General features: G+C 60.1%; 2 protein-coding genes across 4 annotated transcripts; one reads left to right on the top strand and one right to left on the bottom strand.

The window, feature by feature from the left end:
* The first annotated feature begins 3,066 nt into the window (after nt 1-3,066).
* RNF126 (ring finger protein 126) lies at nt 3,067-11,221 on the top strand. Of its 3 annotated transcripts, none has more exons than XM_040240282.1 (9): nt 3,067-3,237; nt 8,182-8,240; nt 8,385-8,451; nt 8,544-8,788; nt 9,482-9,550; nt 9,622-9,691; nt 10,139-10,232; nt 10,365-10,480; nt 10,566-11,221. In XM_040240282.1, exons 1-9 carry the CDS (start codon nt 3,163-3,165, stop codon nt 10,710-10,712), a joined length of 942 nt encoding a protein of 313 aa, XP_040096216.1. In that variant the 5' UTR covers nt 3,067-3,162; the 3' UTR covers nt 10,713-11,221. The 3 variants fall into 3 exon arrangements, with proteins under 3 accessions (XP_040096216.1, XP_040096218.1, XP_040096217.1); XM_040240284.1 differs by having other exon boundaries at nt 3,078-3,237; nt 8,544-8,707; XM_040240283.1 differs by having other exon boundaries at nt 3,101-3,237; nt 8,577-8,788.
* Nucleotides 11,222-11,560: 339 nt separating this feature from the next.
* FGF22 (fibroblast growth factor 22) lies at nt 11,561-15,038 on the bottom strand. Its single transcript, XM_040240285.1, has 3 exons — nt 14,735-15,038; nt 12,602-12,705; nt 11,561-12,508 (listed from the first exon to the last, which is right to left on the bottom strand). Exons 1-3 carry the CDS (start codon nt 14,946-14,948, stop codon nt 12,314-12,316), a joined length of 513 nt encoding a protein of 170 aa, XP_040096219.1. The 5' UTR covers nt 14,949-15,038; the 3' UTR covers nt 11,561-12,313.
* Nucleotides 15,039-15,679: the final 641 nt, after the last annotated feature.

Raw genomic sequence — 15,679 nt, forward strand, 5'->3', positions numbered from 1 at the left:
CACACATCTGTCCCATCAGTGGCAGCAGCAAGGTGGCCACTGGTCATAAATGGATGCATGAGGCCCCAGAACCTCAGGACCTCTGGATCACATGCAGATACCGGATTGATTACTTGAATTTGGATGTCCCAGTCCCAGGGCCAGCAAGGCAAGGAGCCCAGACCCAGAGGTCCAATGGTTGTGTCTGCTGTGTGACCATGTTTGAGGCTCAGTCTGAGACTTGGGTTCGATCCGGGGTTGGGAAGATCCCCTGGAGAAGGGAAAGGTTAACCACTCCAGTATTCTGGCCTGGAGAATTCCATGGACCATATAGTTAATGGGCTTGCCAAAAGTCAAACAGGACTGAGTGACTTTCACTTTCACTTTCTCTTCTGTAAAACAGGAGTCTTCATTGCTCCCACATCCTGGGGCTTGTGTGAGGATTAAACATCTGGCTGGCACATCCTAAGCGCTTAGTTTTATGATACAAAACTCCATATTCTTGTTCCCATTACATTCCCAGCACCCTACTCAGGCCTGGTACACAGCAGGCACTCACTAATTGTTCTTTTTCTCAAGAATCTATTGAGCACCTACTATATTCTGGGTATTGGCTTCACATATTAGGAGATAGCCCTGATAACTCCTGGATCTGGGGATGGCTGAGTTGGGGAGAGAGGGAAGAGGGCACTGGGCTCCCCCAGGACAGGATCAGAGCAGCCTTCTGAGAAGCAGCAAAAGAGAAAGGATGGTGGGAATGGGACTCCCAGCAGAGGGCATGACCAGGCAAAGGCCCTGAGGAGGGCTGCAGTTCAGCCCACCCGTGGGGGCCAATGAGACTGCGTTGGGCTGGGGATAGGTGCCAGAAGGGTAGATGAACTCAGGGAGGCTGCATGGCCCACAGGTACCTCAAGCATAATCCAATCTCAAACCCCCAAGAGGAAGTTTCTGCCACCTGCCCAGAAGGGTTAAGTGAGTTGCCCAGGGCCACACATCCAGGGTGACTTGGTAGGATTTGAATGCTGTGAGCCCACTGACTCCAAGGCCTCTTGGGTGGTACTTCATAAACTTTTGCAGGATGGGGAATTCCCTGGCAGTTCAGTAGTTAGGACTAGGTGGTCTCACTGCTCTGGGCCCAGGTTCAATCCCTGGTTGGGGAACCAAGATCCCCTAAGTCAAAAGGAAAAGAAAAACCAAACAAACAAACAAAAAAAAGAAACTTCTGTAGGATGAATGAATCAATGAATGTATGTCTGGTGTGAAACAAGTCAGGAGCTAGGCAGTAAAGATCTGAAGCAAAGGGCCCCTCCCTGTACCCCTCAGGGGAGGGTGGGGTGGAGGCAGATTGCAGGGGGAGGGGGTGTGTCTTTTGCCCCAGCGACAGGGCTGGGGCGCTCTCTGGTGGTCAGAGCAGGAATGCCTTGGAATCACCTCAGTTTTGAGGGGTGCAAGATGGTGGCTGGCAGACAAGTCCCTATTCCTTGCCTCTTGACATTCAAGATCCTTTATGCACATTCTCCAGTTTGTAATTCTTTGACACTCTGGCTCCAATACTCCCAACTCTCGGCAGGAATCCCACCTCCATCTAACTCCTATTCATTACTCGAAGTCCTGGCTCTAAGTTCCTCTCCCCTGGGAAGTTCTGTCCGTCTCTCCAGGCAGAGCCAAGGGTACCTTAGGGGCTCATCCCCGGCTCAGTCTCGTGGGGCTGGGGACGTCTACAGCCTGCTCTACAGTCCTCCAGTCATGGAGTATTTCAGAAAACCACTTTCATTTCCTGTCCGTGGTTTCCTCTGCTGTGTCCTTGCACCCCAGCAGAGTCTGGCATGCAACAGGAGCTTCATGAATGTTTGTCTAGTGGGTAAGGAAATAAGTACATAATTGTCCTGGAACTAACTTCAGAAATGATCCTGGCTTAATGATCCTGATTAATTTTGAGAGGAGGGGTAGGTTTTTTGCCCTCTCCTCACCCTGAGGCATCATGGAAACAAGGCCACACCTCACTCAGAGTCTCTTATGCCACGTGTCACACTGAGGCATGGGAGAGCAGGCCTCCTTGATCCAGGAATGGGTCTCCTGTCTGCATGCATTCAAAGAATGTTTATGTAAAGCTTGTGTGCGAGGCCCTGTTCTGAGTCCAGCTGGGAACAAGATACAAAAATCCCTTTTGTTGTGGAACTGACCCTACAGTTTATCATATGGGCCTAAGCTCTGTTGCAGAACATGCCTCCGCATGTTGGACATTTGAGCAGACTTGAAAGGTGTGGGGGAAGAAAGCCATGCGGGTGTCTAGGCAATGGTGCACCAGGACAAGGTTACAGCCCGTGCAAAGGCCCGGAGGTGAGAGCGCACCAGAGCATCCCAGGAGCAGTGAGGACAGAGAAGTGAGTAACAGGTCAGTCAGTCATTCGGTTCAGGCACTCAATCGTCCCTCAGTCGTGTCCGACTCTTTGCGACCCCATGGACTGCAGCACACCAGGCTTCCCTGTCCATCACCAACTCCCGAAGCCTGCTCAAACTCATGTCCATTGCGTCACTGATGCCATCCAACCACCTCATCCTCTGTCATCCCCTTCTCCTCCCGCCTTCAATCTTTCCCAGCATCAAGGTCTTTTCCAATGAGTCAGCTCTTCGTATCAGGTGGCCAAAGCATTGGAGCTTCAGCTTCAACATCAATCCTTCCAGTGAATATTCAGGACTGATTTCCAAACAGGTGGGTCTTGGCAATAAGAGAAATAATGAGAGAACTAGGGGGGTCGGGGTAGGAGCTGGTAGCAGATTTGTAGAAGAGGAGGGGCTTGGCCCCGCCCCCCCCCAGCCCCGCCCTTGGCCTTCTCCTTAGTCTTCGAGCCGGGCCCGCCTCCAAACCCACCTCAGGCCCTGATCCAGGTTGCCAAGGCATGCAACCGCCCAGCAAGGCCCCGCCCATGGCCCCGTCCCCGCCCAGCTCTGCTCCTAGTTTGCTCCTCGGCGGCCACCGTCACCCGAGCCACCGCCCGCCTCGCGCGCTGCCTGTCCCGTTTCCGCTGCCCTTCCCCTCCTCACGCCGTGCGTGCCGTGCGTGCCGTGCGTGAGCGTGCGCGGGCTCGTCGGCCGGCGAGGGAGCAGCAAACGGCCGGCGGCGGGCGGCGGGCGGCGGGCGCCGCGCGGGGGGCGGGCGGCGCGGAGGAGGCGGCGGTGGCCATGGCCGAGGCGTCGCCGCAGCCCGGACGGTACTTCTGCCACTGCTGCTCAGTCGAGATCGTGCCGCGCCTGCCGGTGAGGCCCAGGCCGGGCGGGCGGGGGCCACTGCCTTGGCCCGAGGCGAGTTGGCACGGACGGGGAAACTGAGGTCCCCGCGGAGGGCCCGGAAGCGGCGGCCCTGGTGGCGCAGCGAGGCCGATGACCGGGAGGGAGCAGAGTCGGCCCCGAGCGCGGTCAGCGCTGCGGACGCCTCGTGGGAGAGAGCCGTAGCTCTCCCGGGCCCGACGGCGGCCCGAGCCGGCGTTCTTGCGCCTTCCGGGGCCCCGGGTCTGGACCCGGGTGGGCCCTGTGCTCTCGTCCGGGTGGAGGCCGCGGGACAGCTGCTGGTGAAAGGCTCGGTTTCCAGGCCCCTCAGCCCGGAAGTTCCGAGTGGGTAGGTCCGGGATGGGGTCGGTGTCCCCCGCCTGGCCGACCCTCCCCCGCTGACTGGGAGGAAGGCTAGAAGGCACGGCGCCCCTGGCCGGCCCCGCTCGTGGCATTTGCCGCTCGGCCAGCTCACAAGGAGCAGTAAGAGGGCGATGTGGGAGGCCAGGGAAAGGGGCTGTGGGTGGCGACGATTGATTGAGCACCAGCTCTCCTTGGTCATCTGGCTGATTTAAGAACCAGATTCCCATCCCCGCCTTTCTTGCTGTGGACTTCACTGGGGGAGCCAGCAGGAGTCGTGGGCATTATCCCAGCCACAGAGGAGAGTGAGCTAGAGTCAGGGTTTGGAATGGAGACGGGTGCCTCGACCCAGGAGGAGAGCGTAAGATAAGAGAAGGGTGGTGTGGCTTCCAGAGGCAAGGGGATGGGGACCGGCAGATAAATGGAAACCTCGGTGCGCGAGCAGACTTGGGGGGCCGAGACTTGTCCGACTCCCCCCACTCCAGCCTCCCGGAAGACTTACTGCTTCTGCTTCTTCCGGCTTCCTGTGCGCCCCAGCTCTGGGTCTGGTTTTCTCCACTGGCAGGAACGGTCGGGTTGGCGGGACAGCCCTTTAGCCTAGGTGAGCTGCAGGGAGCCCCTTGCAGCTGGTGTGAGCCTCGGACAGGCCGTGGGCCTTGGGCTTACCCCAGAGTGACCTGTCCACAGCCATCGGAAGCCCGGGGCCAAGTGGTCTGTGTAGTTAGCTGTTCTGGCCTCCCTTCCCAGGGCCAGCACGCGGCCGGATCCTGGCCATGTAGTCTCGGACCAGAAGGATCCTGATCTCTGTGGACAGTCTGTGGACACTGAGCTGGCGAGGGCCTTTCTAGTCACAGGATCCAGTGGTGACAAGGTAGCCATGACCTTTGCTCTGAGAGTTTACAGGGAGCCAATGCTGAGCAAATGATTGGCAAATATTTGATTTGTTGGAATGTTGGTAAATTCTGTTAGGAGCAAATATTGGAGGCAAGGGGACTGATTTGTGGGTTTGGGAGGGGTTTGACGGGGTCCTGTAGACAGGTGTCTGTTTATGAGTAGGGGTGCACTTGGTGTTGGTGAGGGTAGGGAGGTGGGCTCTTAACCTGGTGACAGTGGGAGGCTCCTGCCAGCAGCACCCCTCCTACCTCCCCCTGTCCCAGTGGGGCAGTTAGACTCTGGTGGCTGCAGGCCCTCTGCTCCCGGGGTTTCTCCCTGCAGGCATGAGACTCTGCCTCATTCTTCTCGCCCATCAGATGAGTTGGCGAGGGCACCCCTGGTCTCGAGAGTGCCGGCACAGGGGGGCCAGGATGCCCCGGAAGGGCGGGTGCCTGCCTGGAATGGGCGTGTGGGAGCAGGAACCGGGCAGGCCGGCCAGCTCAGAGGCCTCTGCTCGGGTGCACAGGCCCAGACTCGATCCCCCGGGAAATGGGAGCGCCAGGGATGAGGTGGATCTGGGACATCCACAGGCCAGGCTCCTGGTGGCCTGACTGGTAGCGGTCATGGTTCTGTCTGCTGTCCTATGGGACACCCCTGATTCCTCTCAGAAGTATCCCTGAGCAGGATCAGGGGGACGGGGACAAGCTCTGTTCCATTGAACAGGCCATCTCTGAGAGCCGTCAGGGTGAAGAGAGGTCCGTCCTCTGCATGGAGCCCCTGGGGCTTAGGCTGGCCCCCTGCCTGCTCAGTGTTAAGGCCAGCATCTCTCTAGCTCCCACCTCAATGTCCTCCGTTCCCTCATACTTACCTGACCAGGAACCTGGGGTCTGCATGTGGCATGAAGGGTGAAGCCTGTCTCCAAGGGCCTACTGCAGGGAGCAAGTGGTGAATGAATGGAGTGCATGGTCTGTCCTATGGGCTGCTGTTGCCATGGTAATAATGAGGGCGTGTTCACCCTGGTCTCCTCAGGAGAGAAGCTGTCAGCTGGGGATAGATGCTCATGAGCTAGGGCCCTGCCAAGGTATATAGACTCTGCCCTGTGGGGGTGATCATTCCATCCCAGAGTGTCCCCCATTTCTGTCACAGTGAGGTAATTAAATTTCTGGGACGTGCGGCCTCTGGAGGAGGGAGCATTGAAGACCCAGGTCTGGACCTTCTGCATGTGCATCAGAGTCTGGGGCCTCCCTGAAACCAGGTCACTGTGGCTCAGGGGCCAACTCCAGAGCCTGGGGTTGAGGCCACCCGCCATTTGCAGGTGGGGAGATGGAGGCTTGCAGTCGGGACCCAGCTTCCAAGAGGGGGCAAGCCAGGTAGATACCAGCTCAGGCTGCGGGGACCCAGGACGGGGAGAGGCCCAGGTCCTGAGATGGCTGGTCTGGGTTGTGCTGGGGCTCGGGGAACACAGGGACCCCTGAGGATGGCATGGCAATCGGCTCCCAGGCCCCAGGAGCAGCAGTGAGCCTCGGGGTGGAGGACAGGCACCCTATCTCCAGTGGGTGTGTTGCTCACCCCGCCCTGGCTCTCCCAGGCCTGCCCGGGGCAGGGTGCAGGCCTGGGGAAGGGTGCCCAGGAGAGAGAGTTTTCTCATGGGGGTTCCGCCAGGCTTCAGGGAGGTTCTGGGCCTTCCTGTTGACCCAGGCCAGAAGGTTCCCAGCTTCCTAACCTCAGTCAGCTCAGACTCAACTGCAGCCACATTTGTCCCTGTCCATCGCCTCCCCTCTGCAGGCTCCTGGAGGGGGCAAGAACCTTGGCTACCAAGCACAGAGCCTCCAGTGACTGCATTTCTTGGCCTATGAAATGTTGAAGTAAATGACAGGCTGAGTGACAGCCCTGGAAACCCCATGCCAGTGACAGCTATGGTGGGCAATCCCTGGGGGAGCCTCCCTGGGTGCCACGCCCCTGCTCAGGAGGGCAGAGGGCTGCTGTCCTGCTGTTCCTGGTTCACAGTTTCAGTGCCACATGTCCCATCCACTTAAAGCTCAGGTCTTGCAGCCGGCCATCACCAGTGTCCTCGTCCAGGACATTTGGTCACTCAAAAAGAAGCCCTGTCCCCATGAGCAGTCGCCTTCATGGTCCCTGACAACCAGGATCCCACTCTGTGTCTGTGGATCTGCCTGTTCTGGATGTTTTCCATCAGTGGAATCACATTCTCTGTGTCCTATGTTTGCTTCTCTCAATGAGCATCGTGTTCTCAGGGTCCATCCACATGATAGCAAGTGTCAGGGCTCCCCTTTCCATGTCTGAGTGATGCTCCCGGGAGTGGAGGGACATGTGGTTGTGTTTGGCTGCTGTGCATATGTGGGTTTGTGTGGACCTATATCTCTGTAACCTCTGGTGGTTGCCTGGTGGGGCGACTGCAGGGTCATGGGGTGACCATGACTGTTTTCTGAGGACACTGCCCCATTTCACAGTCCACCTGCTGTGTGGGGGTTCCAGTTTCTGTGCCGCTTCCCACAGTGGTCCCTGTCAGCTCTGTGGGTCCAGCCATCTGGGTGGATGTGGAGTGTATCCCACTGGTTTTGGTTTGCGTTTCCCTGTTGGCAGACCATGTGTGTATCCCTTCTTGGCTCGTGGCCACCTGTCTGTCTGTGGAGAAATGCTGTTCTGATCCTCTGGCCATTTTCTAACTGGGGCGTTTGTCTTTTGTTGTTGAATCGTAAGAGTTCATTACACATCTGGACACAGGTTCCCGGGACATGTGCAGCTCTGGCCTATCTTCCCGCCTGGCTCAGGAGGTGTGTCCTTTGATTCCCTGGCCCCTTTGCTCTCTGCAGTGGAGCAGGTGGGGGTCCCACCTTCCAGACAGGTGCCTGGACCCCAGCATCTGCAGGGCAGGCCACACCCCACACACCTCCGTATTGTTCCCTACAGAGGGTGGACCAGCCATCGGTGCCCCAGGCTCCCGGGAACTGGGACCTTGGGCGGCCTCAGTGGAAGCACCTCACGCTTGCAGCTTTAGAACACATGTGGACCTGGGCCAGTTCCAGGCTCAACTAGTGGATTTGGTGCTCGGGCTCCCTGTCCCTGAGGGGCAGGGCCACCTCTCTGCTGACTGGAGACATCACAGTCTGCCCGCTGGCTGTCCAGCCTAGGGTCACAGGCCATACCTCGGGCAGTCCAGAATGTTCTGCAGGCCGGTTCCTCTGCCTGGGTGTGCCTCCCACCCTCTGTGGCTGCCTTCCTGGGAGTTGGTCTCTGAGGCTCAGTGGTCCTGGAGCCCCACTAGTCACTCTCCTAACCCTCCTTTATATTTGTGTGGGTGTAGGGTTGTTAGGGAACATTCTCAGGTCCCTCGAGTTAGGAAACTTCCCTGGACCCGCGTCAGCTGGCCCTTTGCTGCTGGCTTTGTCAGAGCCTTCATCAGGCCACGTGGCTGAGTGGAGGCCCCAAAACTGTGACTACTGTCACTGTGGGGAGCACAAGCTGATGGACTCAGGGACGTGGGAGGTTGGGGATGTAACTGCCAAGGTCACGGCCCACCATGTGGGCGAGGAAGTCAGTGCACCAGCCCTGCCTGGGGCCACACGGCTGGAGCTGGCAGGTTCCCACCTGGGCCCTTGAGATGAGTCACATACACACACACACACACACACACACACCGCCTTGCCCTGAGATCATGCTTGCCTGCCCTCTCCTCCCCAGGATTACATCTGCCCAAGATGCGAGTCCGGGTTTATCGAGGAGCTTCCGGAAGAGACCAGGTAAGGCTGCCTGCCTCATGGACCCTCAGCCCAAGGGTGCACTGCCTGGATCTGGGTCGGGGTGGAGGAGGTCCGCCTTCGTCTGACTCTCTGGCCATCTGTCTGGGGTGGGGTGCTCCTGCTGCTAATGGTGCCTGTCCTCAGGAGTGCAGAGAATGGTTCAGCCCCCTCTACAGCTTCTGCGGACCAGAGCCGGCAGCAACCATTCGAGGTGAGAGGCAGCCTCCCCGTTCCCTGTGAGGGCTGCCCACCTCCCGCCCAGCCCTGGCCCCTCTCCCATGATGATGGCCCTCCTCTCTGCAGAATGTGGACCAGCCCCTGTTCACGCTGCCGCAGGGCTATGGGCACTTTGCTTTCGGCATCTTTGACGACAGCTTCGAGATCCCCACGTTTCCCCCTGGGGCGCAGGCTGATGACAGCAGGGACCCTGAGAGCCGGCGGGAGCGAGAGCAGCACTCCCGGCACCGGTACGGCGCCCGGCAGCCCCGCGCCCGCCTCACCGCGCGGCGGGCCACCGGCCGGCACGAAGGCGTCCCCACGCTGGAAGGGTGAGGGGGCCTGGGGGCGGCCGCGGGTGGGGGGCTGGGGGCGTCCAGCCCACCCCTCCCGCTCAGGCAGAGCAACCAGCTGTCCTTTCAGGAGGTGCTGTGGGCACAAGGCCTGGGTGCTGGCTCGGGCCGTCCTCCAGGCAGGGCGGGTCCCCTGTGGGTCCCGGTTGGCTGAGGGGCTGTGTGCCCACGGTGTGCCCCTCAGCATCCTTCAGAGAGAGGCCTCCGCCCCGGGGCACAGGCGAACGGCAGTATCCGCCCCTTCTGTGTGCAGGGTCCTGAGGACAGGATGGGAAGACCTAGAAGGCCCGTCCCAGCCCCGCGGGACACGGGGCTGAGCGTCCTGTGGGTCTTTGTAGATGGAGCTTGATTGCAGGCAGGCCGAGGCTGGTCCAGCTCAGGACATGGCCTGGCTCACTGTGACCTCAGCTGGCAGGTTTCAGGGCCACTGTGAGGAACAGGGCTGACTCCAGGGCTCCTGGGGCCCCCCTAGGTCCCCCACGGCACTTCCTCTGGGTTGCAAAATGGGGGTAGACGCAACTGTGTGTCAACTGGCACTGTCCAGGCCTCAAGGAGACCTCTACCCCAGCACCCTTGTGTTTGGGCTTTTTCTCACCAGTTGAGTGTCCAGGCCCCCTACACTGGCTCCCCCTCATAAAGGCACTAACCACGGGCCTGGCCACTCTGTTCCAGGATCATCCAGCAGCTGGTCAACGGCATCATCACCCCGGCCACCATCCCCAACCTGGGCCTGGGCCCCTGGTGAGTAGGGGAGGGGCCCCCTGCGCCCGGCCCACCCCTCTGCCACTTGAACCCCAGCCTTCTCTGCCCAGGGGCGTCCTGCATTCAAACCCGATGGACTACGCCTGGGGGGCCAATGGCCTGGACGCCATCATCACGCAGGTACAAGGGCCTTGCTCAGCTGGTGTGGGGACCACAACCCTACAGGCTAGGCCCAGGAGGACAGAGTGTCTCCCGTGTCTGTGTCTTGGGTGGCACTTATGAGGCGGGGCTGTAACTATCTTGGGGCCTTCTGCTGCATATTCTGTCACTGGTGCCTGCCCCCTGGTTGTAGCAACGTGAGGATTTGGGAGCCACCCTGGCCATAGGAGGGAGCCATGGTGTCCCTGGGGTGGCTACCAGCCCTGGCTACAAGGTGGTGATGAGCAGAAGAGTGGGCAGAAGCCCAGGGCTGGGCCTCCTGGGGCAGCTGACCTCTGACCCCTCAGGGTCAGGCCAGGACAAACGGGGCCTCGGTGCTTTTGCAGGTAACCCCGCCTTGCATTTCATAGCCCCATGGGGCGAGGGGCCCCACCAGCCCACCTGCTCTCTGGCCTCTTTATCTTTCAGCTCCTCAATCAGTTTGAAAACACGGGTCCCCCACCGGCAGACAAAGAGAAAATCCAGGCCCTCCCCACCGTGCCTGTGACTGAGGAGCACGTTGGTACGAGCCCCAGGGGCCAGTGGGGGAGTGGGGGGGCAGGGGGTGGGCTTGGGCCAGTGACCCCTCCTCCCTGGGACACCTTGGGCAGGGCTGCAGGGGAGCTACCCTGAGAGATGCACTCCTGCCCTGCAGGCTCAGGGCTGGAGTGCCCCGTGTGCAAGGATGACTATGGGTTGGGTGAGCATGTGAGGCAGCTGCCCTGCAACCACCTCTTCCACGACGGCTGCATCGTGCCCTGGCTGGAGCAGGTGAGCAGTGGGCTGGCCAGGACGCTCCCCCCAACCCTTCGCCCCCGCTGCCTCTGAACTGTTCCCTCTCCTCTGTCCTGCAAAGCACGACAGCTGCCCCGTCTGCCGAAAAAGCCTCACAGGACAGAACACAGCCACCGACCCCCCGGGCCTCGCTGGGGTGAGCTTCTCCTCCTCGTCATCGTCCTCCTCCAGCTCACCTGGCAATGAGAACCCAGCCAGCAGCTCCTGAGCACATCGGCCGGCCAGCCCCCAGGGCAACAGCAGACAGCCCACGCGCCCACGGACTGTAGCACCACCGGGCCCGCCGCAGAGGAGGCTCGGAGGACCCACCCTTCCAGGCTGCGGAGGGAGCTCGGCCTCCCCAGGGACAACCCGGCTGGGCCGGGCGCCCGCACACACTGCCTGGGCGTCCCACCTTCCCTCCCCTTTGTCTCTGACCTCACCCTCTACATGTTCAACGGCGGAAAGGTTTTTATAATTTTAAATTATTACTGCTTTGAAATAAACGGACGTTTGAGCTCACTCGCGGCCCTGCATGATCTGTGGAGAGACGGGGTGGAGCCACTCGGCTGGGGTCCTGGCTGCGTGTACAGGCCCTGCTCCCCACCCTGAACACTGGGGCCTGGGACACCAGGATAACCAGCGAAACAAGGACAAGACTGCTCTGACAGACATTTTTTAAAGGAGAAAATATGTGTATCTTGAAAGCTATTTAAAAATACACCTACTTAGAAAGAAGCCAGTGGTCGGTTTATTCCTTGTGTGCGTCGGTGCAGCCTGGGGCCCAGTCTGTCCACAGCAGGATCACCCTGCTCCCTCTGTGGGTGAGTGTCCAGTCTGTGCCCCATGGGAGTGCCCCCTAAATTGGTCTTTTAAGTGGAAATGGCCACTGGGAGGGGTGGGAGCCTCCCCCCACTTCCTGGCTCCACCCTTGCCCCCCCAGGGGAGCTCAGCCCCCAGGAAGCTGACCTGGGACCCCCCCTCGGCCTGCACACCCCGAGGGGCTGCACACCTTATAAGGGGCTCTGAGGCCAGTGTGTGTGGGTCTGCAAGGATGGCTGTGACAAATCACCAAACTTGATGGCTTCAAACAACACGTTTATCAACTTAAGTCTTGGGGTCACAATTTGGGTCTTAGAAGGCTAAATCCAGGCGTGGGCAGGGCTAGTCCCTCCCGAGGCTCCAGGGGAGTACCGACTCCCCACTTTTCCAGTTTCTAGAGGTGCCACATCACTGGCTCACAGCCCCTCCCTCCATCCTCACAGCCAGCATCTCCTGTCTCTCTGTCTCTGACCCTCCCACTTCCCTCTTACAAGGACCCTGTGATGACACTGGGCCCCCCAAAGGATCCAGGGTTGTCTCCATCTCAGGGGCCTTAATCCCACCTGTAAAGTCCCCTATGCCCCATGAGGTGAAATGTCCATGGGCCCTGGGACCAGTCCCTGCCAGTCCATGGCATCAGTGTACCCCAGCCCCCAGCCTCCCCACCTCCTTGCTGCCTCAAACACCCCAGTAGGTTCCCACCCCGGCATGTTTGCCTCCCCATCTCCAGCCTGGCCGGTGCCTTTGTTAAAGCCTCCCTGGCCCCCAGCTTGTGGCTGGATTCCTTACGGCCCTGCTCAGCTCACTGTCTACCACCCCTCCAACTCAGTCTCTCTGAGCGTGGGGCCACATCTGTGGGGTCTGGTGGTGTCCCCAGTGTCCAGCAGAGCAGGTGCTCAATGCAGGTGAAACCAGTGAGTAACTGGACACAGTCTCGCCCCAAACCCCGCCTTCCCCAGCCTCAAGCGTCTCCTGGAATCTCGGACCAGGCGTCACTGACCCTGGGACTCAGGAGACCAGGACGGGCAGGAAGAGCGTGGACGGGTGGTGTCGCTGTGTGCGGCCCCCGAGCCTCGGGGCGCCCCGACCGTCCAGAGCCAGGAACATAGGCCGGCCTTGGTGGCGCCAGCGGACTGACGCGTAGGTGTTGTAGCCATTCTCCTCGATGCGCTCCCGGAACCTGCAGTGCGCAGCGCAGAACCGCTGCGGGGTGGGCGGTGAGCGGCCCTGGACACGCCCCGGACACGCCCCCGCACACTTCGCGCACCCCCGACCGCCCTGTGCATTTCCACTCACCGACCCATAGAGTCTGCCAAGGCGGTTCATGGCCACGTAGAAGCCACTGTGCACCGCCTTGAGCGCCACGACGCCCACACGGACGGATCGGATCTCCAGGACGCCTGCACAGAGGGGCTCTGTCAGGGCCCGCCCACTCCCCACTCCCCTCCCCGACCCGTTCTCCCTGTTCATTCATTCACGCGGGAAACATTCCCCATTGGAAATATTTCCCAAGTACCTCCTGTGTGCCTGGCCCTGTGCTGGGTGTGGGGACGCACCAGGAGCCATGCAGGTCCTGAAGCTGTGGGACTGACCGGCGGGGAAAGAGTACTCCAGGCCGGGGGGCGGGGCAGGGGCGGGGGTGGTAGGAGTGGGAATCAGTGGGGAAGGAGTAAGGCCTTTCTCTGGAGGCCAGTGGAGATCATCCCCAAGCTTTGCAGTAGCGGGGAGCCTGTTAGTCAGGGGTGAGAAAACCAAGTCAGAGGAGGTGAGTGCCTCTGTGATAGATATAGATCCCTGGCAGTGAGCACAGGCCCCACAGTGCTGTTACCATATCTGACGCTGACAGCTCGGCCAGCCAGGGCCGAGCTTTACACGGGAGACACCACCCAGCCAATGGCCTGGGCGTGGGGCACAAGGTGTTCAGATCAACACTACCTGCTAACACTGCTTGAGTGCCAACTGTATGCCAGGCATTGTATCCCACCAAGCCCACACACAGCTCCAGGAGAGAGGTGCTAACTGTGCCCACTTCTCAGGTGGGGAAACTGAGGCCTGAGAAGTGGCAGAGCCAGTTTCTCAGGCCCTGTTGCTGGATGGGTAACCCTAGGGCAGCCCTGCCCCATCTGAGCTGATGTTTCCTGTCCAGTGGAGCAGGGTTGGGGGACAAGCCCCAGCTCACACTCTGAGCCCCACCCAGTGACAGGGGCATAATCTGGAGTCAAAGCCCTGCCCTCTGGTGTTCAGCCTGGACTTGGATGTCTTTGATGATGGGGCACTCACCCCATGTCCCACAGGACATTTGCACCTGCTGTTTTTTGGTGAGACACCCAGTTCCAGGTGGGGAAACCAAGGCTCAGAGAGAAGCAGTGACTGTCCTAAGCCATCCAGCAGAGCCAGACTTCACCCCCCGCCCAGGGCCACCCTGCATGGCCATGCCCACCACTGAGCGACCGGCCCAGCCAGTCCCCCTGTCCTTGCCCTCGTCTGGTGAGACTAATGAGGGCCTTGAGAGCCCCAGATGAAAGCAACTGGGAAGGGCAAGGTGATTATCTGCCCTAATGGTGGTGATTCAGGCAGTGGCCAGCACTGCCTTGGCTCCCCCACTCCCACTCTGCCTGGCCTCAGAGCTGCAGGAAGACTGAGACAGGCCTGGGGTCATTGACCGCCCTAGCCTCCCTTTTATTGCCGATCTCCTCCTTCTCTTTCTTTGCCCCTTCATCTCCTCTTACCTTATATATTCCACAAACACTTATTGAGTGCCTACTGTTTCCTGGTCAGGGCAGCAGGGATGTGACACCAACTCAGTGAGGTTCTGGGCACTGTAGAGCCCCAGCTCAATGCCTCCACCTCCCACCCCAGGTAGGTCATTTGCCCTCTCTGTGCCTTAGTTTCCTCATCTGCCAAGTGGGTGTCCAGGAAGACATACAGGGGACCCCAACTCAGATGGGCCCTGAGTTTGGTTTTGCAGGGTGGGGAGTTCACAGTTCAGACTCAACTCTTTCCTCACCTCATTATGTGCTGGGCCCATGGAGGCTCTTCCCGCAGTCCCAGCTTCCGCTCCCCTTCCCCTCTGGAGCCCCCGTGGTCCCAACCTCAACTATCTCTCTGAGACCCTTCTGCTGCTGAGCCAGGCCTGGAGGTGGGAGCTTCCCTCATGACCTTGACCTCAACTGTTCAACCCTCCTTCCAAGTGGGTTGGGCCCAATTTATAGTTGAGGAAACTGAGGCCCCAGATGGGAAATGACTTGGCCGCCACCCAGCAGCCGGAGGAGCCTCCAGAACCTCCCTCAAGTGAGAGAAGGAACGAGAACAGTGCACAGAACCTGAGTTGGTGTCACATCCCTGCTGCCCTGCCCTGCCTTTGCTATTTGCCTTTGTCCGCCTATCTTACCTGTCCCCCGCCCCCGGGCAGCGGCCCCGGCTACTCACTGTCAGGGTTGTCGCGCCAGCGGGTGCCTTGCACGCGGCCGCTGGGGTCCACGAGCAGGAAGAAGTGGGTGGAAGAGAAGAGACGCCGCCAACGCACGTCGCCCTCCAGGTGCGGGTAGCTGCGTGGTCTCCGCAGAGTGTTTGGTGTCCCCGCGGCGCCGGGCGCCCGTGCCAGCAATAGCCACACCAGGCCCAGCCATAGGCGGCCGCGCATGGCCACGCGCCCAACTCGCCGCCGGTTCTCGCCTCCCAGCGAGCATCCGCGGCTCTGCCATTGCGAGATCAGCGAGCAGAGGAACAGACCCGGCCGCCCCACGCAGGCCAATTGGAAGCCTCGGGGGCGGGGCCAGAGCCAGAGGGGGCGGGTCAGGATGCGGGGCGGGGCTCTGGTCCGGGGGCCGGCCAATGCGGCTCCTCAGGGGCGGGGCCAGAGCCGCAGACGGCCGAACAACTACACCTCTGGAGCCTGGAGGGTGGGCGGCCCCAGCAGATTGAGGAAAACCCTGCGGTCACTGCGCGTGTTTGTCTTGGGGGCGGGCAAAGCGGTGCTTCTCCTTGAGTCACCAGATTGGTCTGAAGGACTGCGGGCGTGTGAGTGTTAAAGAAGTGCACTACAGAGACCCACAGGGAATCAGAGACAGAGAGACATAAAGACAGAGCCAAGGTGTAGGGAACTACGTTCATTATCTGGTACTAATAATAACCTACGCACTCCAGTATTCTTGGACTTCCCTGGTGGCTCAGACGGTGAAGAATCCGCCTGCAATGAGGGAGACCTGGGTTCGGAAGATGCCCTGGAGGAGGGCATGGCAACCCATCTACTATTCTTGCCTGGAGAATCCCTATGAACAGAGGAGCCTGGAGGGCGCCATGTGTCCACGGGGTCTCAAAGAGTCTAACACAGACAGAGCGCCCAAGCGGGAGCAGCATAAAGGAAAAGAATCT

The sequence above is a fragment of the Oryx dammah genome, unplaced genomic scaffold (assembly GCF_014754425.2).
Source record: "Oryx dammah isolate SB20612 unplaced genomic scaffold, SCBI_Odam_1.1 HiC_scaffold_5, whole genome shotgun sequence".
Classification (NCBI taxonomy): domain Eukaryota; kingdom Metazoa; phylum Chordata; class Mammalia; order Artiodactyla; family Bovidae; genus Oryx; species Oryx dammah.

What these genes read in the sequence shown, in the direction of transcription:
- RNF126 (XM_040240282.1), top strand. Translation starts at nt 3,163, where the DNA reads ATGGCCGAGGCGTCGCCGCAGCCCGGACGGTACTTCTGCCACTGCTGC. An exon ending in TGGACGCCATCATCACGCAG is followed by an intron (nt 9,692 to 10,138) that starts GTACAAGGGCCT and finishes TTTATCTTTCAG; the next exon opens with CTCCTCAATCAGTTTGAAAA. An exon ending in TGTGACTGAGGAGCACGTTG is followed by an intron (nt 10,233 to 10,364) that starts GTACGAGCCCCA and finishes CCTGCCCTGCAG; the next exon opens with GCTCAGGGCTGGAGTGCCCC.
- FGF22 (XM_040240285.1), bottom strand. Translation starts at nt 14,948, where the DNA reads ATGCGCGGCCGCCTATGGCTGGGCCTGGTGTGGCTATTGCTGGCACGG. An exon ending in CTGGCGCGACAACCCTGACA is followed by an intron (nt 12,706 to 14,734) that starts GTGAGTAGCCGG and finishes CCCTCTGTGCAG; the next exon opens with GCGTCCTGGAGATCCGATCC. An exon ending in TTGGCAGACTCTATGGGTCG is followed by an intron (nt 12,509 to 12,601) that starts GTGAGTGGAAAT and finishes CCCACCCCGCAG; the next exon opens with CGGTTCTGCGCTGCGCACTG.